This window comes from Dendrobates tinctorius, unplaced genomic scaffold (assembly GCF_039654945.1).
Source record: "Dendrobates tinctorius isolate UK_male_01 unplaced genomic scaffold, ASM3965494v1 ptg000120l, whole genome shotgun sequence".
Taxonomy (NCBI): domain Eukaryota; kingdom Metazoa; phylum Chordata; class Amphibia; order Anura; family Dendrobatidae; genus Dendrobates; species Dendrobates tinctorius.
This window is the reverse complement of record NW_027361788.1, coordinates 23,400,522-23,426,988: the sequence shown is the minus strand read 5'-3', so window position 1 is coordinate 23,426,988 and position 26,467 is coordinate 23,400,522. Positions and strand designations below refer to the sequence as shown.

General features: G+C 46.5%; 1 protein-coding gene across 1 annotated transcript in view; it reads right to left on the bottom strand.

Annotated features, from left to right (window-relative positions):
• Positions 1-958: 958 nt before the first annotated feature.
• The window catches only part of DUSP9 (dual specificity phosphatase 9), a 63,571-nt gene continuing 38,062 nt past the window's right edge, over positions 959-26,467 (bottom strand). Inside the window, exons 3-5 of the mRNA XM_073590912.1 lie at positions 22,835-23,314; positions 5,218-5,661; positions 959-2,181 (exon numbers count right to left, since the gene is read on the bottom strand). Of these exons, the coding sequence (XP_073447013.1) occupies positions 1,877-2,181; positions 5,218-5,661; positions 22,835-23,192 (1,107 nt within the window). The 5' untranslated portion in view covers positions 23,193-23,314 and the 3' untranslated portion in view covers positions 959-1,876. The remainder of the gene's footprint in view (positions 2,182-5,217; positions 5,662-22,834; positions 23,315-26,467) is intronic.

Genomic DNA, 26,467 nt, shown 5'->3' with positions numbered 1-26,467 from the left:
GGGTCTCTGCCCCTACATCATGCCGCTGTCAGATTACATAACAAAAACCTGCTGACAGATTCCCTTTAAGTTAAATGCCCACACTTGAAATCATTCATATGTATATATTTTTTTCAATCTAAACAGGTCAAAAATATTGGACCGATTAAACTTCTTCTTATATATTTTTAGCAGTTCTTGTCTGTCCAAATCTTCTTGGTAAACAAGAATGTTAAATGTTAAAATTCTCACTGCCAGAAGCCACCATTAGGGGGCGCTTTAGAGCTTACTGCATACTGAGAACTCAATAATAACCCAGTATGCAGTAGGCTACTGAGTTTCCTCTAGTAGCGCTTGCAGACTGTAAAAAAAAAAGCTAATCAGAACAGAAAATTGGACCTATATTCAACATGGTAGAAACTAATTTAAAAAAATACAACTTTTTTTTAAACCTGGTGGTGTTACATTAATACATTCCCATCTGCTATACAATGTATAATAATGCATACTGGCCAGCTATGACACATCAGGAGTCACTCACAAGAGATTTCCACTCCTGTGTTAAGGCAGTTGAGAGAACTGGTCACTTTATTTCTGTTCTCTGCAATAGTAAACTTATAAATATTCTACGAGAAAAGGCAAAATAATAAAAAGTCCCTGTTAATTAAAAAAAAAATCACCCAAAAATATAAAGTTATCAGTTTCTCTTGTTCAATATGGTCAAATCTCTTAAAAGGTGATTACTTTGGACCTTACTGAACTCCATGACAAGTGACCATGCCCATCCTGCACTGCAGGGCTATGGAGCATATGTAATAATACGAGCTTTATGGAAACAGTGCGCTTCCCTTCCACGTCAGTCCACGTCAGATCTTGAAATGCCAGAAGTAATCCTGAGTTCTTTTTCTACATATATATATATATATATATATATATATATGTATTGTATATATATTTTTTTATATATTTGTTAACATATAATAAGCCAGGGGCCTGAGAAGAGTGGCATTATTATAAAAGTTGCCTATGGCGATCTGCCATGGAATAACGCGTAGAATAGAAATACTGTACAAAAGTCAAGAAAGAAACACATGGCTTTGCATGTTTAAACCCAACCTAGGTTGGCCTGGACCCATTCTGTGCGGCGAAGCAGAGCCTGATCGTTGTATATGGGTTCCAGATGGAACATGAATATTCACCACCTGCTCCTTCACTTTGTAAACTCGATTTCCGCTCACAGGATTTTATCATTCCAATCAAGCAAGCAAAAAAAAACACCAAGTGAGTCAGTCCTTGTCGTGATCCATTTCGAAGAGGACGAAGATAATGTTCCCGATCGGAGATTCTATTCCCGGTTGTGTAGACTTCATTTAGAACATCTGATGCCTCTGCTCTAAAATTCGGCAATTTTTTTTTTTTTTTTTAAAACGTGAATACTGTAAGTTCATAGAAAGATACTAACCCATATGATGCTGGAAGGGAAAGTATAGTATTGATAGTCTACTGGCTGACCTCCTCGGGTGTGAAGGCTACAATGTTTTGACGCTGATCCTTGTTGGAAAGAGTCAACAAGAGTCTACTGTAAGGTCATCTTTCGGTTTATATGCTTTGGTTCTTATTTGCCATCCTACATCTCATCATCTTCCTTCAAGGACTTATCTCCTTCATACCAGACTTGCCCTCATGAGATGTAGGACTTTTAGAAATACTCTTAAGTACGTTTGTATCGCCTTCCAGTTTTATATCCATTGATACAGACTGGAAAGGTTAGATATTAAACTAAGTACTTTCATGTTGGTCTTCAGCCCAACTGCAACAAATCGGCAGACGGTCCACTATATCTGAGCTGCTCAAGCCCATCAAAAAATGGTCATATTAAAGCACTCCAACAACTTTCCTACGTGGAGTCCAAAGAGTCCAGTTCAAACACATCATCGCTGGACGGACTGGTGAAGAAGGAATGGCCAGGCGGCCGATTGTCATCGGGGCTAGTAAGTCCTAAGCTTTTCTCAAAATCCAGCAGCTGACCCATAAAGTTGAAATTGGGAGAGATGTTGGTTTTCTTGCGCTTGACAAAATCGTAGGCATCGTTGAGAGATAAGTTTAGCTTCTGCATGAGGTAGGCAACGGTGACAGTGACCGAACGACTAATACCGGCCAGACAATGCACGAGTACTCCACAGTTGTGGGAAGCTGCCTCATCTGTGAAAAGAAATGGGTATTAAAAAATGGAACATAAGTGGATTCGTTTCAAGATAATTGTTGGGTTACTCTTCAGAAATCCACTTTGAGAACCTATGTATGTTGAAATAGTGATTGTCCTCGTCCCTTTCATCTACTGCTGCTTTCATTTGTATCCTCATAGACTAGAGATGATTGTGTCTCCTAGATTATATCTCATAATTATTGATGTTCAATGTCTGCAGGACATCTACTGATATTCACCAAAGAGTTCTTCTCTATCATCTAAAGAACATTTCGAATTCAAGAACAATTGTGTCAATTTCTGACCTTGATCGAAAATTCAGAAAAATACAAAATGTACAGTTATCGAAGAATTAACCTATATAGTATGTTCTCAGCCCTGGCGTTGTTCCTTAGACAATATTATCATAGCTGTTTATTACAAGGAGAATAGATACTATACAGAAGGAAGGGTAGACAAGATGCCACCAGAAAACCATTCATCATTATCAAGTAATCCGTGTGTCTTCATCGAGCAAAACACTCCCAATATCAGCTGAGAGAGAAGTGATGTAAAAATAGCTCGGAGACAAAAGCAATAAGTGGTGAAGAAAATGGGAGGAGGGATATCCATTAAGGTAACCCTATCCGGGAGGCAGAGAGGAGCCAGACAAGGTCAGTCTCAAGGACATGCACAGACAAACATGTCCTCAAGATGCCCTGATAGAGACACAGCAGGGATCTCATCACAAGCAATATCTTATGTAAATATTATTTTACGCCTCCGCTATATAAAATATTGTAGGAATATATAATAAGTTGAAATGCTAATTATTGGGTTCCTACATTTTAGAAGAGACCATCTGGTGGTCCGAATTTTATTACAGTAAAAGCAAAGTGGATGAGCTATGAGTCTTACCAAATTGTCAGCATAAATTGACCTGCGACACTGTGTTTATTTCCGCAGCAGGTCAATGTATGTTGCGGTATTTTGTAATACAAACAGTGAAAATTGCGCAAATAACCAACAAAATTTCCAACAAAAACTGCACAATTTGGTGTTTTTTTTTTCTGTTTCCGAATTTATGGTTTAGAAAATCTGCAGCGTATTAGTCTTATATGGACACACTCACAAAGGGTTATTCTCAAGTTTTCTAATAGGTAAAATTGCAAAGTCTTTGTAAAAACAAGTAAATTTTCAATATATGTGCTTGGGAACGGGGACAGCATGGGCCTGTGTGATTTCAAATTCCACGGCTGAATTACAGCCCCAGAGTCCATACCTAGTCAATGCTGATTCCATCATAGATAGGTAGGAGGCTTCAGATCTACTATACATTTATGGCATCTCCTTAGATGTATTTTATAGGAATACCCCTTTAAGGCAAAGGACTGTTAGCTCAAAATGTTGGATCTAGAGATGAGCGAATCGATTTGCAAGACCCTGGCCAGTATTTCATGACCCCTTGATGGAAGCCATGCAACAGGCATTTCACAGGGCTCTGGTCCAGTGACCACAGAGTACTGATGTGGTCATTAGACCAGGGTCCTGCAAATTAAATTTCTCATCTCTGCTTGGATCTTATTTGCTTCATACTTTTCCTTATGGTCAAATGAAGAGTAATATATTAGTTTTAGTTTTGAAAACTAAATTACTTTAACCGATTCTACAAAACATCTTAAAGCGAGGTCTTCACATCAGGGACAGTTGTGGAAAATCCTATGGTTACACAAAAAAAAGTCCCAGACAGTACAGACCATTTAGGATATTTAACACCAAAAACCAATGACATAATATATAGAGAAATATTCTCAACCTGTGCAAGTGTAAGGAGGAAGGGTACCTGTACTGAGCCAGGTCAGGAACTGTCGAGGTTACGTCCCAGTTGCCCGGGGGAAGGAATAGGGGACCAGACAGGTGTCATGACCCGGAAGGAGGGGTGAGCCTGGGTGAGCCAGAAACTGGGGATAAAGCGTGCAAAAAGAGGCAGAGTTTCTCAATGTCAGAGAGAGGGCAGCAGGGTGAGCAGCGCACTCCGCACCCCGAGCGTCGGCGCTGTGTCGGACTGCAGATGTCAGCTCCCGGTAACGCTGACGGGACAGTGAGAGTAGAGAGTGCTGCACGTGCAGTGACAATGCTGCGAACGTGCAGAAGAGTGAGGGCCGTGTGAAAGACAGTCGTTTGCAGTCCTCTTTGCCACAAGGTACACATCACCCCACGTTTAACCCCGCCATTGCTGAGGCCCTCTGTTTTGGCAGCACAGGCTCATGGACTTGGGGCTCAGTGGATATAACCGGATACCGCCCGTTGCCGCCAGAAGACGGATCATCATTCAAGGGACCTCATCTGTGGACATCACCCCGGCCGTTGCCGGTGCTACAACCTCCAAATAGTGATGAGCGAGTATGCTCGTTGCTTGAGTTTCCCCGAGCATGTTCGGTGGTCTCCGAGTGTTTGGAAGTGCTCGGAGATTTAGTTTTTGTTTCCACAGCTGCATGATTTGCGGCTACTTGAGAGCCTGAATACATGTGGAGATTGCCTGTTTGTTAGGGAATTCCCACATGTATTCAGGCTGTCATGCAGCTGCGGCAATACAAACTAAATTTCCAAGTACTTCCAAATACTCGGAGATCACCCGAGCAACGAGCATACTGGCTCATCACTACCTCCAAAGGATCATCTGTGCTGGAGGAACATAAAGGACACGATAAGTTTGATAATTGGACTGTTATTGTTTTGCACCTGCTTTTCACCATTTAACCCTTTATCTCCCTGCGAGTTTATCTTCTCTGTTAAGTAAATTGTTAAACTTGTTAACCCTTACTCTGCCTCCTTTGCAACACTGCATCCCGCAACCTGCATACACATCTTTAGTCATGTCCATGTCCATGAATATAAATCAGTGGACGAGGTCAGACTCAATTCGATCGTTTGTTTTTGGAGCTAGCGAAGCTTTAGATTCTGATGACTTTTAGTAAAGCTGTCAAGATCTACTGTAGTCTGTACTACCTCTTTTGGTTGATGATGATTGATGATAACAACTTCATACTCACCGATGAACTCAATGGCTTCTGGGAAAAACTGAGACAAGTTCTGACTCCAATGGTCCGATATGGGAATCTGCTTGTAATGGAAGTCTCCGTCCTTCTCAAAAATATTGGGAAGATTTGGGGTGACATTCAGGATATAGCGAATACCAAGCTTGGCCAGAGTATCCATGTTCCCAGAATCTCTAGCACTGCCCAAGTACAAATGGGGCAGAATTTGCACTGGAAAGGACGGGGGCTGGTTGCGTGGACTCATGCCTTCGGAGTCTATCCCACTTAATGGTTCTCGGTCAAGATCAGATTCAACGTCGGAGCAGTCAGAAGCAATGCACAGGCCTCCGAGTCCTAGAACTGGAGTTGGTGGCAAAGGTGAGCTACTGGCACAACTGGTAGAGTCTAGGTTGGTTTCACAATGATGAGGAAATTCAGCCTGGAACTTACTGAAGCCACCTGCAAATGAGAACCATAGGTAAATCATTAAAAAGAAATAGCAATTGTCTACAGAAAATAATATAAAACAAAGACAACTCAATCTGTTACTAAAACTCCAACATTCTCCGAACATAGCTAGGATCTTCAGGTTGACATCTTTGTCATGTCTTTGAGGTGTTTTTTGAGGTACTCCCTAAGGCTATGTGCACACAAAGTATTTTTGTCTAGTTTTTAAAGCAGAAACCCAATGATTTTAAGGTTATCTGAGATTTGGATGAATATTTGGATCGCTCCAAAATGCTCCAAAAATTCCTTTAAAGAGCCAGTGTGTACATAGCTCAACAGATATCATCAGAGACTGGTTAACCAAAACGGAGAATGAATCCCAACGAGAGTTTACATACATACAGTTGTTGCCAAAAGTATTGACACCCCTGCAATTCTGTCAGATAATACTCAGTTTCTTCCTGAAAATGATTGCAAACACAAATTCTTTGTTATTATTATCTTCATTTAATTTGTCTTAAATGAAAAAACACAAAAAGAATTGTCCTAAAGCCAAATTGGATATAATTCCACACCAAACATAAAAAAGAGGGTGGACAAAAGTATTGGCACTGTTCAAAAAATCATGTGATGCTTCTCTAATTTGTGTAATTAACAGCACCTGTAACTTACCTGTGGCACCTAACAGGTGTTGGTAATAACTAAATCACACTTGCAGCCAGTTGACATGGATTAAAGTTGACTCAACCTCTGTCCTCTGTCCTTGTGTGTACCACATTGAGCATGGAGAAAAGAAAGAAGACCAAAGAACTGTCTGAGGACTTGAGAAACCAAATTGTGAGGAAGCATGAGCAATCTCAAGGCTACAAGTCCATCTCCAAAGACCTGAATGTTCCTGTGTCTACCGTGCGCAGTGTCATCAAGACGTTTAAAACCCATGGCACTGTGGCTAACCTCCCTAGATGTGGACGGAAAAGAAAAATTGACAAGAGATTTCAACGCAATATTGTGCGGATGTTGAATAAAGAATCTCGACTAACATCCAACCAAGTTCAAGCTGTCCTGCAGTCCAAGGGTACAACAGTGTCAACCCATACTATCCGTCGGCGTCTGAATGAAAAGGGACTGTATGGTAGGAAACCCAGGAAGACCCCACTTCTTACCCCGAGACATAAAAAAGCCAGGCTGGAGTTTGCCAAAACTTACCTGAAAAAGCCTAAAACGTTTTGGAAGAATGTTCTCTGGTCAGATGAGACAAAAGTAGAGCTTTTTGGGCAAAGGCATCAACATAAGAGTTTACAGGAGAAAAATTGAGGCATTCAAAGAAAAGAACACGGTCCCTACAGTCAAACATGGCGGAGGTTCCCTGATTTTTTTGGGTTGCTTTGCTGCCTCTGGCACTGGACTGCTTGACCGTGTGTATGGCATTATGAAGTCTGAAGACTACCAACAAATTTTGCAGCATAATGTAAGGCCCAGTGTGAGAAAGCTGGGTCTCCCTCAGAGGTCATGGGTCTTCCAGCAGAACAATGACCCAAAACACACTTCAAAAAGCACTAGAAAATGGTTTGAGAGAAAGCACTGGAGACTTCTAAGGTGGCCAGCAATGAGTCCAGACCTGAATCCCATAGAACACCTGGGGAGAGATCTAAAAATGGCAGTTTGGAGAAGGCACCCTTCAAATATCAGGGACCTGGAGCAGTTTGCCAAAGAAGAATGGCCTAAAATTCCAGCAGAGCATTGTAAGAAACTTATTGATGGTTACCGGAAGCGGTTGGTCGCAGTTATTTTGGCTAAAGGTTGTGCAACCAAGTATTAGGCTGAGGGTGCCAATACTTTTGTCTGGCCCATTTTTGGAGTTTTATGTGAAATGATCAATGTTTTGCTTTTTGCTTCATTCTCTTTTGTGTTTTTTCATTGAAGACAAATTAAATGAAGATAATAATACCAAAGAATTTGTGTTTGCAATCATTTTCAGGAAGAAACTGAGTATTATCTGACAGAATTGCAGGGGTGTCAATACTTTTGGCCACAACTGTACATACATATTCCGAATAATGCCCCACATAAACCACTCACTCACTGCTACATCTGTGTAATGATTTTCCCTATAAATAACCCAATCGCTATGTAAAATAGTTCTACAATATATGTTAGAGGAAATAATAAATAATTACTTGTAGACACTCATTTATTGTATTTGGCTTGTTGCATTACATACAGTTGGCACAGAAAGTATTCAGACCCCTTTACATTTTTCACTCTTTATTTCATTGCAGCCATTTGGTAAATTCAAAAAAGTTCTTTTTTTTTCTCAGTAATGTACACTCTGCACCCCATCTTGACTGAAAAAAAACAGAACTGTAGAATTTTTAGCAAATTTATTAAAAAAGAAAAACTTAAATATCACATGGTCATAAGTATTCAGACCCTTTGCCCAGTATTGAGTAGAAGCACCCTTTTGAGCTAGTACAGCCATGAGTCTTCTTGGAATGATGCAACAAGTTTTTCACACCTGGATTTGGGGATCCTCTGCCATTCTTCCTTGCAGATCCTCTCCCGTTCCGTCAGGTTGGATGGTGAACGTTGGTGGACAGCCATTTTCAGGTTTCTCCAGAGATGTTCTATTGGGTTTAGGTCAGGGCTCTGGCTGGGCCAGTGAAGAATGGTCACAGAGTTGTTCTGAAGCCACTCCCTTGTTATTTTAGCTGTGTGCTTAGGGTCATTGTCTTCTTGGAAGGTGAACCTTCAGCCAAGTCTGAGGTCCAGAGTACTCTGGAAGAGGTTTTCATCCATGATGTCTCTGTACTTGGCCACATTCATGTTTCCTTCAATTGCAACCAGTCGTCCTGTCCATGCAGCTGAAAAACACCCCCATAGCATGATGCTGCTACCACCATGTTTCACTGTTGGGATTGTATTGGGTAGGTGATGAACAGTGCCTGGTTTTCTCCACACATACCGCTTAGAATTATCACCAAAAAGTTCTGTCTTCGTCTCATCAGACCAGAGAATCTTATTTCTCATAGTCTGGGAGTCCTTCATGTGTTTTTAGCAAACTCTATGCAGGCTTCCATATGTCTGGCACTGAGGAGAGGCTTCCGTCGGGCCACTCTGCCATAAAGGCACAACTAATGAAGGGCTGCAGTGATTGATGACTTTGTGGAACTTTCTCCCACGTCCCTGCTGCATCTGTGGAGCTCAGCCACAGTGATCTTGGGGTTCTTCTTTACCTCTATCTCCAAGGCTCTTCTCCCACGATTGCTCAGTTTGGCTGGATGGACAGGTCCAGGAAGACTTCTGGTGGTCCCAAACTTCTTCCATTTAAATATGAGTGTCTGAGCAAAGGGTCTGAATACTTATGACCATGTGATATTTCAGTTTTTCTTTTTTAATACATTTGCAAAAATGTCTACATTTCTGTTTTTTTCAGTCAAGATGGGGTGCAGAGTGTACATTAATGAGAAAAAAATGAACTTTTTTGAATTTACCAAATGGCTGCAACGAAACAAAGAGTGAAAAATTTAAAGGGGTCTGAATACTTTCCGTACCACTGCAGATTTTCAAACAATCTAAATCCCAATCCCAATATAATCTAAAGGTATTTGCAATGTATCTCCTGGGATTTCCGACTGGTCGCAAGTTTTGCCCACAGATCAGCAACATCCAGCTTTATCATTATGTAATAACACTCCTTTTGTCAGTAAATGGAGAGTAATACTGTGCCTAAAAACTGCCACCATACGGTGCCAAATAACAGTGCCATGTGTGTCTATTTCGTTATTGCCATTTAAGAAATACATACTAGTGTAAGAATAAATACACAATAGTACCATACAATAGACGCATACTAGTATCATGCAATAAACACATAACAGTATCACAGGCAGAATATATAACATTGCTATACAATTAACAGATACCAATATCACATGAAGTATATATAACAATACAATAAACACATACCAGTATCACAAGCAGAATATATAAGAATAGCATATAATAAACACATACCAGTATCACAAGCAGAATATATAAGAATAGCATATAATAAACACATACCAGTATCACAAGCAGAAAATATAAAAATGCCATAAAATAAACACATACCAGTTTTGCAAGCAGAATATATAACAGTGCCATACAATAAACACATACCAGTGTCACATGAACAATATATAACAGTGCCATACAATAAATACATATCAGTATCAGATACACGATATATAACAGTACCCTACAATAATCCCATACTGGTGTAATGCACTGAACACATAATAGTGTCATACAATGGGTATATAAATGGTACCTAGTGCTCATAGTATATTGTCATACTCTCATGCACAGCACCATGGAATCAATGGTGCTATATAAATAAATAATAATAATACTGTAACTAATTAGTATAATCTTACAATGCAGCCATAAAGGGGTTGCATAATTGGAGCCATACTAAGAAATGGCATCTGGGGGAATTTATGGGAATCTATATGTGCCTTTTTGACTCTTGCACCAGGTGGTAGAGAATAATTTACCCACTGGTGGGGAAAGTTAGGATTATAGACCAGTGGTAATAAAAAGGGTAGCACGCTCTACGTCCACATTTTTGACCTTCCACTTTTTCACAAGTTTTTGTTTTCATGTCACTTCTAGATTAAGACATTTAAGAATTTAATGTCATGCTATAAATTCCCATAATTTGTTTCAGGGTTAATTGGATACATTTATTATATAGGATCCATTGCTAGAACACATGTCCATATTCTATAATTAGATCTAATTGCTTATATTTCTGCATTTCCCGTCTCTTTCCACTCCCCAGACCGGACCGTTTCCTGGTAACTGGAAGGAGCGCTTACCATTTTGTATATAGAGTCGCACACTGAGCATGAATGGGCTGAAATTGGAATATCTGCATTTTTTTAGTTTCCACATTTTGCAGCTTGTTATGTAAAACCGCCGAAAAAAATAAACAAGTGAAGTTGACTAGTTGTAAGGCTTAAGTAGTACTACATTAGTAAATCAGTGAGTGGCTCTTTAAACTGACAATGACCCAATCGAGTGTTCATCAGTAGTGATTAGTGATAATCACCATGGAATGCTGCAGTGGCCACTAGAGGGGAGGTCTAGTATTACATGAAGCACACATGCAAAGCTAGAAGCACAATTCACCCCTGCTCTGGCTAACAAAGGAAGGATTCCAGGTAAGGCCCCGTTCACACATCAGTTTTTTGCCATCAGTCACAATCTGTTGAATTTTGAAAAAAAACGGATCCAGCGACTGATGCCGCTGGATCAGTTTTTTTCTCACTGACTTCTATTAGCGACGGATGGATTGCTACGGATGGCCGCACGTGTCATCCGTCGTTCGACGCGGAAATTCTTTGTCCATCGGCCGGAGACGACGCACAAAGGAACGTTTTTTGTCTCCATTGAAAAGTCAGACAGCGCCGTCCATCGTCTGCTAGAGTGGACGCCTATGGGCAATGGATCCGTCGTAGTCCGTCACATGACGGATTCCGTTTTTTTAACTGAGCATGCTCAGTTTACCTCTGGTCACTGGTGTCAGCTGATGGGACAACTTATCCCATCATCCGACACCTACTACCACGAATTGCAGTGAAAGCATCACTGCAGGAGCGGCGGATGGGAGGGGAGGCGGCGGTGAGGAATGAGATGATGGGAGGGGAGGTTCAGTGACTAGCGCTGACATCACTGAAACTCACAGCCTGACCTGGAGTGAACTCTGAAGCGTGGGAAAATCCAAGGGAAGAAGTTACCGCAGGTAATGTATCTATTCTATTCTTTCTTATCTATCTATCTATCTATCTATCTATCTATCTATCTATCTATCTATCTATCTATTATTTCTATCTATTCTTTCTATCTATCTATCTATCTATCTATCTATTCTTTCTATATCTATCTATTCTTTCTATCTATCTATTCTATCTATTCTTTCTATCTATCTATTCTTCCTTTCTATCTATTCTTTCTATCTCTATTTTAAAAAACGGATCTGTCAAAAAACGGACGAAACGGATGAAAAAACAGACGCGAGGGATCCATTTATTTGACGGATCCGTCAGTCGGATCCGTTGCATCAGTTTTTCCCAATCTGCGACGGATCCGTCGAGCCGATGGATTGTGACTTACGCCAAAAAACTGATGTGTGAAAGGTGCCTGAGAGACCTCCTCTATCATGTCTATGTGCACAGACAGGGGATTTGGAAAAGGATATTCTTTAAAAATCATCTGTTATGGTTTGCCCATTCCTTTCTTGTGAGTGGTGTGAGTCATGGAATATTATTACTCCACATTTTCAGCAATATTGTGCTTGTCTCCGGCATGGGAAAAAAGCAAGCCATGTGCCCTTTTTTGTGGTGGTTTTCTATATTACTATCTATTTCTAAACAAAAAAAATCATCTTGCAGATTTCACACTGGCATAGACTGATACTTCCTGCTCTTCTCAGCAGTCTCATTATCATGGCAATAAACAAAAAAAAGTTGCACTGTAGAGTTAAAGCATGTAAATGTGAAATACATGAAATATCAATGTGGCGCCCCTGAGGGTTCAGTTGCCACAGAGGCACTGCACCTTCTCCTGAGGTGTGGTACCCCACCATTCAGGTAAGGTGGAGACACCTGACCACACTCCAACACCTGCATCCCACACAACATAGTAGTGTAGCAAAGCACCTTTGGTGGCTCCGTTCTTGGAACATGAAGAGTGCTGGGAGGTGGGTGGAGCTTAGTTGCATAAGTGATCGGGAGATGATTAGGACTAGGTCAGTCTGTGAGAGGAGATCCCCTGAGTGGGATGGATGGAAGGAGGTGCTGCAGCAGACTCCTGTGACCTGGAGCTGCTGGCACGGGAAAGAGATATAGAAAGCCTGATTCTCCAAAAGGAAGATAGTTTGGTGCGGAACGTAAGGAGAAGAAGAGAACTAAGGACTAGGGTCGGAGTGGAACCCTTCCTCAAGTTCTAAGCGCATGGCCGGGGTCCGGTCCCCGAGGATGTCTGGATACTAATGGTCCTGCAGCAGACACCGGAGGAATAGAAGTTGTCACCACTTTATTCCCATACAAGACTTGGGGGCACAACAGCAACGAGAGTGAGCCGAGACTTAGTAGCGAGGAGTCCCCGAAGCAGGCTACAGCTGTCTGACGTACAAGTAGAGTTCAAAGGAACATCTTAAAGGAGGAACTTGGGTTTAAGACACAACCACAAGAACTTCATTACAAGCGCTAGAAAGGAGACGTTCAGGAAAGGCATATGTTGGCGGAGTGTTGGAACGGAGTACTTCATCTTGCCTGGAGGTTGGCTGAGCCCCTGACCTGGAGGACACAGCACCGAGGCGGGCACCTGTATGCACAACAGACTGTGAGTAAAGCTTTGGAACTACATGCCCTGGTGTCATCCGCTTATTCCTGCGCCAACCCACTCAGCACTGCTACATCTCTGTGCTTAACACTGCACCATTACGCTCTCCTCACTATCTCTCCATCTACACTGCCCTGGGACTACAGCCCTACCTGTGGAGGGCTACACCATCATTGCTGCACCACACCATCTGTCCCAGAGAAGCAACCCTGCAGCGCTGGTCAAACTGACCAGAAACCACAGGTGGCGTCACGAATCATCTCAATAACTTTATCCCCATTACTCTACCCCTTTTTACATGGACGCCCAGCAGTGGCGGATTATAATGAGGTCAATTTGGGCAGTTGCCCCGGGCCCAGTGGGGTTAAGGGGCCCACAGCCCAGGCCAGTAAATTGCCCCATTATAATCCGCCACCGCGCAGGGCCGGATTATAGGCAGGGCAGGCGGGGCTTCAGCCCCGGGGCCCCCACCACAAGAGCTTCTAAGGGGGCCCCCACCACATTCCTGCTGGCTGCTGCAATGGCACTCCATCTTCTCCCCACCTAAAAGTGAGTGACCGTGGGGGCGGCATTATGTGCTCTGCTACCAGCAGCATCTACAAGTAGCGTGAACGCTGATACTGCTGGTAGCGTGCAAAGGCTTGTGATGAGATCACAGGAGGTAAGGTGTCAGGGCCCCCGATCATGTGACCCCTGTCTCCTCCCCTCCTGTGACCTCATCACAGGTCCTGTGCGCACAGCACTGAGCACTGAGAGCAGCCATGTATGTGGAGTGCGGCTCTGCGGGTGGAGGTCGGTGCTGGAGGCTCCATTATTCTCTATGTGGAGTGCGGCTCTGCGGGTGGAGGTCGGTGCTGGAGGCCCCATTATTCTCTATGTGGAGTGCGGCTCTGCGGGTGGAGGTCGGTGCTGGAGGCTCCATTATTCTCTATGTGGAGTGCGGCTCTGCGGGTGGAGGTCGTGCTGGAGGCTCCATTATTCTCTATGTGGAGTGCGGCTCTGCGGGTGGAGGTCGGTGCTGGAGGCTCCATTATTCTCTATGTGGAGTGCGGCTCTGCGGGTGGAGGTCGGTGCTGGAGGCTCCATTATTCTCTATGTGGAGTGCGGCTCTGCGGGTGGAGGTCGGTGCTGGAGGCCCCATTATTCTCTATGTGGAGTGCGGCTCTGCGGGTGGAGGTCGGTGCTGGAGGCTCCATTATCCTCTATGTGGAGTGCGGCTCTGCGGGTGGAGGTCGGTGCTGGAGGCTCCATTATTCTCTATGTGGAGTGCGGGTGGAGGTCGGTGCTGGAGGCCCCATTATTCTCTATGTGGAGTGTGGCTCTGCGGGTGGAGGTCGGTGCTGGAGGCCCCATTATTCTCTATGTGGAGTGTGGCTCTGCGGGTGGAGGTCGGTGCTGGAGGCCCCATTATTCTCTATGTGGAGTGTGGCTCTGCGGGTGGAGGTCGGTGCTGGAGGCTCCATTATTCTCTATGTGGAGTGCGGGTGGAGGTCGGTGCTGGAGGCCCCATTATTCTCTATGACTAAACCAAAAAAAGGTGAACACAAGGCCATAATAATGTATAAAAAATACAATTTTATTAAAGATCTAATAAAACCAATCGACAGGTATGTATGGGAACGATGTAGGAAAACGTACACATAATGGTGGTACATAGGCACATACAAAGGGACGTACACATCCAGATTAATACATATCAACCATAAGTATAGTAATCACACAATTGTGATTTAGCCCACATGGGAAAAACACTACAATAATAGTATCAAAAGGGAAAATGATGGACACATAAATGCACAGCCAGGGTATATACCACAATTGTTTCCCTTAGCTATATCCATAAAGATCCCACCCTGCTGATAGCCAGTGACCACATATATAAATCACTACCCCAAAGACACCATACAATGAAGGGGTTAAATTACCGGCAGGTTAGAGCAACAGCAGGGACTGCGATGTATACTGGATGAGCACGTCAGCCCCATTATTCTCTATGTGGAGTGCGGCTCTGCGGGTGGAGGTCGGTGCTGGAGGCCCCATTATTCTCTATGTGGAGTGCGGGTGGAGGTCGGTGCTGGAGGCTCCATTATTCTCTATGTGGAGTGCGGCTCTGCGGGTGGAGGTCGGTGCTGGAGGCCCCATTATTCTCTATGTGGAGTGCGGGTGGAGGTCGGTGCTGGAGGCTCCATTATTCTCTATGTGGAGTGCGGCTCTGCGGGTGGAGGTCGGTGCTGGAGGCCCCATTATTCTCTATGTGGAGTGCGGGTGGAGGTCGGTGCTGGAGGCTCCATTATTCTCTATGTGGAGTGCGGGTGGAGGTCGGTGCTGGAGGCTCCATTATTCTCTATGTGGAGTGCGGCTCTGCGGGTGGAGGTCGGTGCTGGAGGCCCCATTATTCTCTATGTGGAGTGCGGGTGGAGGTCGGTGCTGGAGGCCCCATTATTCTCTATGTGGAGTGCGGCTCTGCGGGTGGAGGTCGGTGCTGGAGGCCCCATTATTCTCTATGTGGAGTGCGGGTGGAGGTCGGTGCTGGAGGCTCCATTATTCTCTATGTGGAGTGCGGGTGGAGGTCGGTGCTGGAGGCTCCATTATTCTCTATGTGGAGTGCGGCTCTGCGGGTGGAGGTCGGTGCTGGAGGCTCCATTATTCTCTATGTGGAGTGTGGCTCTGCGGGTGGAGGTCGGTGCTGGAGGCTCCATTATTCTCTATGTGGAGTGTGGGTGGAGGTCAGTGCTGGAGGCTCCATTATTCTCTATGTGGAGTGCGGCTCTGCGGGTGGAGGTCGGTGCTGGAGGCTCCATTATTCTCTATGTGGAGTGCGGCTCTGCGGGTGGAGGTCGGTGCTGGAGGCCCCATTATTCTCTATGTGGAGTGTGGCTCTGCGGGTGGAGGTCGGTGCTGGAGGCCCCATTATTCTCTATGTGGAGTGAGGCTCTGCGGGTGGAGGTCGGTGCTGGAGGCTCCATTATTCTCTATGTGGAGTGTGGCTCTGCGGGTGGAGGTCGGTGCTGGAGGCTCCATTATTCTCTATGTGGAGTGCGACTCTGCGGGTGGAGGTCGGTGCTGGAGGCCCCATTATTCTCTATGTGGAGTGTGGCTCTGCGGGTGGAGGTCGGTGCTGGAGGCCCCATTATTCTCTATGTGGAGTGGGGCTCTGCGGGTGGAGGTCGGTGCTGGAGGCCCCATTATTCTCTATGTGGAGTGGGGCTCTGCAGGTGGAGGTCGGTGCTGGAGGCTCCATTATTCTCTATGTGGAGTGGGGCTCTGCTGGTGGAGGTCGGTGCTGGATGCTCCATTATTCTCTATGTGGAGTGCGGCTCTGCGGGTGGAGGTCGGTGCTGGAGGCCCCATTATTCTCTATGTGGAGTGCGGCTCTGCGGGTGGAGGTCGGTGCTGGAGGCTCCATTATTCTCTATGTGGAGTGCGGCTCTGCGGGTGGAGGTCGGTGCCGGAGGCTCCATTATCCTCTATGTGGAGTGCGGCTCTGCGGGTGGAGGTCGGTGCTGGAGGCTCCATTATTCTCTATGTGGAGTGCGGCTCTGTGGGTGGAGGTCGGTGCCGGAGGCTCCATTATCCTCTATGTGGAGTGCGGCTCTGCGGGTGGAGGTCGGTGCTGGAGGCTCCATTATTCTCTATGTGGAGTGCGGGTGGAGGTCGGTGCTGGAGGCTCCATTATTCTCTATGCGGAGTGCGGGTGGAGGTCGGTGCTGGAGGCTCCATTATTCTCTATGTGGAGTGCGGGTGGAGGTCGGTGCTGGAGGCCCCATTATTCTCTATGTGGAGTGTGGCTCTGCGGGTGGAGGTCGGTGCTGGAGGCTCCATTATTCTCTATGTGGAGTGTGGCTCTGCGGGTGGAGGTCGGTGCTGGAGGCCCCATTATTCTCTATGTGGAGTGCGGCTCTGCGGGTGGAGGTCGGTGCTGGATGCTCCATTATTCTCTATGTGGATTGTGGCTCTGCGGGTGGAGGTAGGTGCTGGAGGCTCCATTATTCTCTATGTGGAGTGCGGCTCTGCGGGTGGAGGTCGGTGCTGGAGGCCCCATTATTCTCTATGTGGAGTGCGACTCTGCGGGTGGAGGTCGGTGCTGGAGGCTCCATTATTCTCTATGTGGAGTGCGGCTCTGCGGGTGGAGGTCGGTGCTGAAGGCTCCATTATTCTCTATGTGGAGGGCGGCTCTGCGGGTGGAGGTCGGTGCTGGAGGCTCCATTATTCTCTATGTGGAGTGCGGCTCTGCGGGTGGAGGTCGGTGCTGGAGGCTCCATTATTCTCTATGTGGAGTGCGGCTCTGCGGGTGGAGGTCGGTGCTGGAGGCTCCATTATTCTCTATGTGGAGTGCGGCTCTGCGGGTGGAGGTCGGTGCTGGAGGCTCCATTATTCTCTATGTGGAGTGTGGCTCTGCGGGTGGAGGTCTGTGCTGGAGGCTCCATTATTCTCTATGTGGAGTGCGGCTCTGCGGGTGGAGGTCGGTGCTGGAGGCTCCATTATTCTCTATGTGGAGTGCGGCTCTGCGGGTGGAGGTCGTGCTGGAGGCTCCATTATTCTCTATGTGGAGTGCGGCTCTGCGGGTGGAGGTCGGTGCTGGAGGCTCCATTATTCTCTATGTGGAGTGTGGCTCTGCGGGTGGAGGTCTGTGCTGGAGGCTCCATTATTCTCTATGTGGAGTGCGGCTCTGCGGGTGGAGGTCGGTGCTGGAGGCTCCATTATTCTCTATGTGGAGTGCGGCTCTGCGGGTGGAGGTCGTGCTGGAGGCTCCATTATTCTCTATGTGGAGTGCGGCTCTGCGGGTGGAGGTCGGTGCTGGAGGCTCCATTATTCTCTATGTGGAGTGTGGCTCTGCGGGTGGAGGTCTGTGCTGGAGGCTCCATTATTCTCTATGTGGAGTGTGGCTCTGCGGGTGGAGGTCGGTGCTGGAGGCTCCATTATTCTCTATGTGGTGTGCGGCTCTGCGGGTGGAGGTCGGTGCTGGAGGCTCCATTATTCTCTGTGTGGAGTGGGGCTCTGCGGGTGGAGGTCGGTGCTGGAGGCTCCATTATTCTCTATGTGGAATGCGGCTCTACGGGTGGAGGTCGGTGCTGGAGGCTCCATTATTCTCTATGTGGTGTGTGGCTCTGCGGGTGGAGGTCAGTGCTGGAGGCCCCATTATTCTCTATGTGGAGTGCGGCTCTGCGGGTGGAGTTCGGTGCAGGAGGCTCCATTATTCTCTATGTGGAGTGCGGCTCTGCGGGTGGAGGTCGGTGCTGGAGGCCCCATTATTCTCTATGTGGAGTGCGGCTCTACGGGTGGAGGTCGGTGCTGGAGGCTCCATTATTCTCTATGTGGAGTGCGGCTCTGCGGGTGGAGGTCGGTGCTGGAGGCTCCATTATTCTCTATGTGGAGTGCGGCTCTGCGGGTGGAGGTCGGTGCTGGAGGCTCCATTATTCTCTATGTGGAGTGTGGCTCTGCGGGTGGAGGTCGGTGCTGGAGGCTCCATTATTCTCTATGTAGAGTGCGGCTCTGCGGGTGGAGGTCGGTGCTGGAGGCTCCATTATTCTCTATGTGGAGTGGGGCTCTGCGGGTGGAGGTCGGTGCTGGAGGCCCCATTATTCTCTATGTAGAGTGTGGCTCTGCGGGTGGAGGTCGGTGCTGGAGGCTCCATTATTCTCTATGTGGAGTGCGGCTCTGCGGGTGGAGGTCGGTGCTGGAGGCTCCATTATTCTCTATGTGGAGTGTGGCTCTGTGGGTGGAGGTCGGTGCTGGAGGCTCCATTATTCTCTATGTGGAGGTCGGTGCTGGAGGCTCCATTATTCTCTATGTGGAGTGCGGCTCTGTGGGTGGAGGTCGGTGCCGGAGGCTCCATTATCCTCTATGTGGAGTGCGGCTCTGCGGGTGGAGGTCGGTGCTGGAGGCTCCATTATTCTCTATGTGGAGTGCGGGTGGAGGTCGGTGCTGGAGGCTCCATTATTCTCTATGCGGAGTGCGGGTGGAGGTCGGTGCTGGAGGCTCCATTCTCTATGTGGAGTGCGGGTGGAGGTCGGTGCTGGAGGCCCCATTATTCTCTATGTGGAGTGTGGCTCTGCGGGTGGAGGTCGGTGCTGGAGGCTCCATTATTCTCTATGTGGAGTGTGGCTCTGCGGGTGGAGGTCGGTGCTGGAGGCCCCATTATTCTCTATGTGGAGTGCGGCTCTGCGGGTGGAGGTCGGTGCTGGATGCTCCATTATTCTCTATGTGGATTGTGGCTCTGCGGGTGGAGGTAGGTGCTGGAGGCTCCATTATTCTCTATGTGGAGTGCGGCTCTGCGGGTGGAGGTCGGTGCTGGAGGCCCCATTATTCTCTATGTGGAGTGCGACTCTGCGGGTGGAGGTCGGTGCTGGAGGCTCCATTATTCTCTATGTGGAGTGCGGCTCTGCGGGTGGAGGTCGGTGCTGGAGGCTCCATTATTCTCTATGTGGAGGGCGGCTCTGCGGGTGGAGGTCGGTGCTGGAGGCTCCATTATTCTCTATGTGGAGTGCGGCTCTGCGGGTGGAGGTCGGTGCTGGAGGCTCCATTATTCTCTATGTGGAGTGCGGCTCTGCGGGTGGAGGTCGTGCTGGAGGCTCCATTATTCTCTATGTGGAGTGCTGCTCTGCGGGTGGAGGTCGGTGCTGGAGGCTCCATTATTCTCTATGTGGAGTGTGGCTCTGCGGGTGGAGGTCTGTGCTGGAGGCTCCATTATTCTCTATGTGGAGTGCGGCTCTGCGGGTGGAGGTCGGTGCTGGAGGCTCCATTATTCTCTATGTGGAGTGCGGCTCTGCGGGTGGAGGTCGTGCTGGAGGCTCCATTATTCTCTATGTGGAGTGCGGCTCTGCGGGTGGAGGTCGGTGCTGGAGGCTCCATTATTCTCTATGTGGAGTGTGGCTCTGCGGGTGGAGGTCTGTGCTGGAGGCTCCATTATTCTCTATGTGGAGTGCGGCTCTGCGGGTGGAGGTCGGTGCTGGAGGCTCCATTATTCTCTATGTGAAGTGCGGCTCTGCGGGTGGAGGTCGTGCTGGAGGCTCCATTATTCTCTATGTGGAGTGCGGCTCTGCGGGTGGAGGTCGGTGCTGGAGGCTCCATTATTCTCTATGTGGAGTGTGGCTCTGCGGGTGGAGGTCTGTGCTGGAGGCTCCATTATTCTCTATGTGGAGTGTGGCTCTGCGGGTGGAGGTCGGTGCTGGAGGCTCCATTATTCTCTATGTGGTGTGCGGCTCTGCGGGTGGAGGTCAGTGCTGGAGGCCCCATTATTCTCTATGTGGAGTGCGGCTCTGCGGGTGGAGGTCGGTGCTGGAGGCTCCATTATTCTCTATGTGGAGTGCGGCTCTGCGGGTGGAGGTCGGTGCTGAAGGCCCCATTATTCTCTATGTGGAGTGCGGCTCTACGGGTGGAGGTCGGTGCTGGAGGCTCCATTATTCTCTATGTGGAGTGCGGCTCTGCGGGTGGAGGTCGGTGCTGGAGGCTCCATTATTCTCTATGTGGAGTGCGGCTCTGCGGGTGGAGGTCGGTGCTGGAGGCTCCATTATTCTCTATGTGGAGTGTGGCTCTGCGGGTGGAGGTCGGTGCTGGAGGCTCCATTATTCTCTATGTGGAGTGGGGCTCTGCAGGTGGAGGTCGGTGCTGGAGGCTCCATTATTCTCTATGTGGAGTGCGGGTGGAGGTCGGTGCTGGAGGCTCCATTATTCTCTATGTAGAGTGCGGCTCTGCGGGTGGAGGTCGGTGCTGGAGGCTCCATTATTCTCTATGTGGAGTGCGGCTCTGCGGGTGGAGGTCGGTGCTGGAGGCTCCATTATTCTCTATGTGGAGTGGGGCTCTGCGGGTGGAGGTCGGTGCTGGAGGCCCCATTATTCTCTATGTAGAGTGTGGCTCTGCGGGTGGAGGTCGGTGCTGGAGGCCCCATTATTCTCTATGTAGAGTGTGGCTCTACGATTCGTGACCCCCGTCACGTGACGAGGGGGGCCCACAGAGTCTGAACTGCCCCGGGCCGTGGCTACCCTTAATCCACCCCTGACGCCCAGGGCCACGGACCGGGTTATCGCTACTGTGACACTTCCCTCTGAGATACCGGCCCGGCACCGAGTACCCCACGGCCCTGGCGGGCGAACCATCAATAGCAATACTGCTTCTGGATACTGGCACATAATTTGGCCAATTCATGCATGCCCAGCAGCGACAAGGTGGTCTCAAAACTGATGGGTCCTAACAAGTCTAATGTGAATACCTTTCTAAGGGCTCTACTCACTTGCGAGAGACTTGCACCATTCTTGTGTGAGTCTCGCATGAAAACCTGGCACAGCAGCCGGCACTCGGACCGGAGCATGTGGCTACATGTATTACTATGCCGCCGCACTCTCCGATCCAAGTGCCAGCGGCAGTGCCAGGTTTTCAAGCGAGAGACTCACACGAGAATCGTGCAAATCTCTCGCAAGTGAGTATGAGCCCTAAGACTGAAGTCTGAATTCCTGGATAGATGTGGATACCTCCCTTCCAAGTCTGATTTTATGGGTAGGTAGGACCTTGCTGCAACTAAAATCCACTACATGCAGAAGGGCGGAGTGCTCGGTCAGAAAGCTAATATACAATGACAAAAAACTGACTGACACTTCCAAGCTAATGTGAATAGGTGCCAGGTTTAGTGGAACAGGGTCCTCAATACCCATAAAATCAGACTTTGAAGAAAGGTATTCACATCTACCCAGGAATTCAGACTTCAGTCTTAGAAAGGTAATCACATTAGACACGTTAGGACCCATCAGTTTTGAGACCACTTTGTCGTTGGTTGACGGGCATTTATGAATTGGCCAAATTATGTGCTAAGCGTCTCATTTTTTCCCACTGACTGTAATGTAGAGACCACAATTAGAGGCTGGCGTAACCCTTAGAGCTCTGCCTTTTGGGCCACTGTTCACTGTCCCCTATACTCAACCATTTCCAGTGACTGCAGGACTCCACCAATGAATTACAACACATCCTCACCCAGAGAAGCGAGGCAACAAATGGACTATTGACTTTGAGATGGGCTATAAATAGTGGTCGTCTCCTCTGAAGGTCTCGCTATCGGCAGACTGGTTCTATAAATGCTTTGAGGTTGTTTTATACTGCAATCATCTAACATGGATGTCACTTACTTGACAGGAAAAGTAAAGAATGTAATTCACAGTAAAAGCTTTACATTTTCAATATCAAATAGTAAAATCCCCGGAAGTTCCTGCAGTTCCTTAGTTCCAAGCAGTGAATCAAGGTTTCAAGATTATCCCTGCATTAACTCTGTTAGTTAAAGGGGTTATTCAATGAACAACATTTATCACCTATCCAGAGGACCTCCATCGATCACAAGAACAAGGTAGCATGGTCTCCTGCATAAATAGAGTACTACTGCCCTCTCAAGTGCCAGGACCCCATTTTCACGGCTTCTTCAACCGAATTTATTATAGCCATGATAGTGTTCTTCATTATACTGATTATATCATAGTTTATAGTTATATTTTCCAATCAATTTATCTAGTCCTACATAAAATATGTTCTCACAACAGCCATGGTGGGCTCTCGATTTGATTTCCCCATCATAATTACAGACATATATACAAAATGGCTTTCTTTAAAATTAAGCTAATCAACCTAAAGCTAATTTTACACAGTTTACTTCTGTAGCTCTATATCACCACATAACCCTGCATTGACCTCATTCCAATTTAGTGGAACCTCATGGGTGGGGTCTAGGTTCATGAATTAGACTGCAGACTGACACCATGATTATAGAAAATTTTGGTGCGTTCATCATAATTTTTGTCACAAAATATGTGTTTCTTACCTTGTAAGTAGTAGGCTTGACATCCTTCCTTTCTAAGCTTATGGAGAAGGGTCACTAGAACTGGTTCCTGCTCCTCCAACTGGACACCCATTCTCCCTGGGAGGCTGGCAGTGCACTCATCATACAAAAGTGCCACTTCCCTTACGGCAGGAGGAGATCCAGGAAGGAGGGAATGGGCAGAAAGGTTGCCTTTACGTAGTCGTCGTAACATCAGCCCGGGGAGCGCTACATGCAAGGCTTTCTCCACGTGTGAGGAGTCATAGAGCTCCCTGCTACGACAGTCCAAGATACGTACATTCTGAGCAGGAGAGTCCAGCTCATCCCGCAGCCATGTTGTACATTTACACAAGGACTCCATCTCTTCCACTCACATGGAAAGGATCATGGAAAAGCGATGGAGAGGATGATCTATTCTCTTAGACAGGAATATGGTACTTGCCAATAATCCTATGGACTTGCTTAAGTATTTCAGGGCATTTCCTAAAAATTAAAGAGACGAGAAAAGTGAAAATAATGAAGAAACAAGTTATTAAAACTGATTAAATGGGTTGTCAGCTTTAGAAACACTCGGTAATCATCTTATTGTCCAAGAACTCTTTTAACAAAAAGTAGACAAATCCCTTAGAAGATTTTTCCCAATATTTAAAGTTTTCACCATTCCACAGGATTGCAGATTGGTGGGTGTGTGAACACTAAAACAACCACCAATCCTGAGAATGGGACTCTGAAATGCCTTGTTGGATTCGAGAAGTGGCCACAGGAGCTGGAAATGCACTCCAGTGTTGACCCCCAACAATCTGCTATTAGTGACCTGTCTTGAAACATTGGCGGTTAGGTTGAGACACATCTACTTGTAACAAATCTGTGGCTTTGACTGGAGAAGGAGCAGGAAAAGGGGGGTTACCACTGACTAAGTCACCTGGTTGGTAAGCCCACCTTGTATAGTAAATTAAAAGTTATAGAGTGCAGTCCAGGAGGGCCACAGTGGTTGTACCTTAGGTGAGTACAGCAGGGCCATGCACCAGTGGATGTATACATGAAGGCAAGTCCCCATTAGATGGTCATGGAAAGTCATGGTAGGTGGACAAGTGATTGTATGTTCTCCCCGTGTTTGCGTGGGTTTCCTCCGGGTACTTCGGTTTCCTCCCACATTCCAAAGACATACTGATAGGGAATTTAGATTGCGAGCCCCATCGGGGACAGCGATGATAATGTGTGCAAACTGTAAAGCGCTGCGGAATATGTTAGCGCTATATCAAAATAAAGATTATTATTTACTATTATTATTGTCCCTGGACACAGAGGGGTCAGCTTAGTGCAAGCCAAACTGGTCTTTGGAAGGTGGTCAGTGAGTTTTTTGGGCTTAGGAGGCAGTTGCACTCTTGGCTAATGGGTATATTGTTGCTATGTGATTTGTTAAACATGAGTATCTGGGTTTATTGTTGGGTGGAGGGTTAAAGCACTGCCATCGCACTGTATGCCCTTTGTTAAAGGTGAACTTAATAAAATATTCAAAGTCTTGTACATTGCTTTTCCTGATGGTACTGCAGTATGTAGCTGATGATTTGGCATGGGCAGACATCTGTCTTTTGGCAATGTTACTCTATTCTGGTATAGTGACAACCTGCGCAGTACCCAGGAGAGAAACATGTCTGCTAGGACCTTTGTCATAAAAATCGCAGTTGCAGAGGATGTGACCGTGACATGGTCTGTGAGGGAGGGATGCCTGCCGATGCCAGCGCATATTTCAGCTGGATGTAAGTCTGAGGTCGCACATTCAGCTGAAATGAATTGCGGTACAGAGACCCCCTGGGTTCCTGCACCACAATACCAGCTGGCAGCCATTCAGAGGCCAGCAGCTGATGTCAGCATGCAAGTTACTGGTGGCACATGGCAATTATGTAAAGCGCCTGTTGCTTGCACGCTGAAGTCAGCTGCCGATACAGTAGAGGACACCACACATTGATAGAGCAGAAAAAGTGACTTGAATTGTTTATATTTTTTATGCGCTAAAGAACAACATCAGAACGGGGGACATATACCAGGATGGGAATATGTATACCAGGATGGAGAACATATATACCAGGATAAGGGACATGTATACCAGGATGGGGGACATATATACCAGGACGGTGGGTGAATATACCAGGATGGAGAACATATGTACCAGGATGGGGGCATATATACCAAGATGGGGTATATATATATCATAATGGGCTCAGGATGACATATGTCCTTATAGGATTTAGAATGCTTCAAGAGCCCATATATCTGACCAACATTCGGGAAGGGAGGGAAGGTCAAAATTTTGCACCGAGGCCCATCGGACTCTAACTACGGCAGTGGCCAGAGCAGGAAATGACTTGTCTCTGGGTTATTGAAACTAAAAAGTCTACCATTAGGCACAATTCAAGGGTATTTACCAACAGTCTTTTGCCAACATGGTAGGATAAATACAACTCAAAACGTTTGGGTACCACCAAAGAGGAATATGGCAACACATTAGCTAAAAGGGTCTTATTACAACCTCAAAAATTAATATGAAAAGTAATTTATACCCTTCCTCAGTGCTGAGATATCCCATAGTAATAGGTGCACTCATGTGAAAGTGGTGAAGAGGTGCTAGGTGGGACTAGAAAGTATACTCCTCAAATGTCCACATTTGTTCCTGACGAATCCAAAAAAAAAATAATTTCACCCATAGGCTTGTAGATGGAGAAGCTGATCATCCCCTTTAAAAAAAACTACCTGTTTAGGGTTACTTTTCCTTTAATAAGAACACTTGTCATCTTTTGCTTAATGCACAATACTTTGTGTATTAAGAAAAGCGCATTGATAGCCTAATGAAAGGTTCTCTCCGAAGAGCCGGTGTAGAACTGCTGAAGAGAGTGATCTTGTGACAGCCACGATACTTATCTGCAGCATTAATGAATAGCGTAGTATAGGGGAAAAATGTGAACGGACTAATTAGCATCTCTATAACACAATGTATGCATGTTGTTCATGATGCGTCGTGCCGCCGCGTCTGTATTGTGGAGCGGATAACAGATAATTAGATGAGCCATGAACCTTGATGCAGTAGTTAAGGGACTTTGTATATCTACCAAAAATACTACAAAGGTTGATAAGGTCTAAATGAAATAACAGGTAATATCCAATAAACAATACATAAACCGTGAGTTCAGATAGGTAATTTAGAACTTGGTTAACAACAAGGTTCCACAAATTTGTCTGATGGTTCTACAGATATGGAAGCCACGTTTAGTATTCAATTCCCCCAAAAGACTGTACTCATGCATTTCAAAAACATTTGGGATATCTCCGATAGTCCCATCAAAAAATAAACAGAGTGATGGTGTGCATGGGTGGCTATTGCTCCACTCAAATGAGACACTTCATTGGAATGCTTGTGGGGTCTGTGGGGGTCCCAGAAAGTAATCACTTATCCTCTGGGTAAGTTACTTAGCCTGGATGGGGAAAAACTTTTAAGGATTTATACCAGAAAATACTATCATGAATTGCAATAAAAAGTGCATAAATTGTTAAATAGATCTTGCACCTGATGAGGTTGGGAGCTATGCTTTAAGAATTCCCATCAGAAAAAATGTGTAATTTTTTTAATGAAAGTGTGAG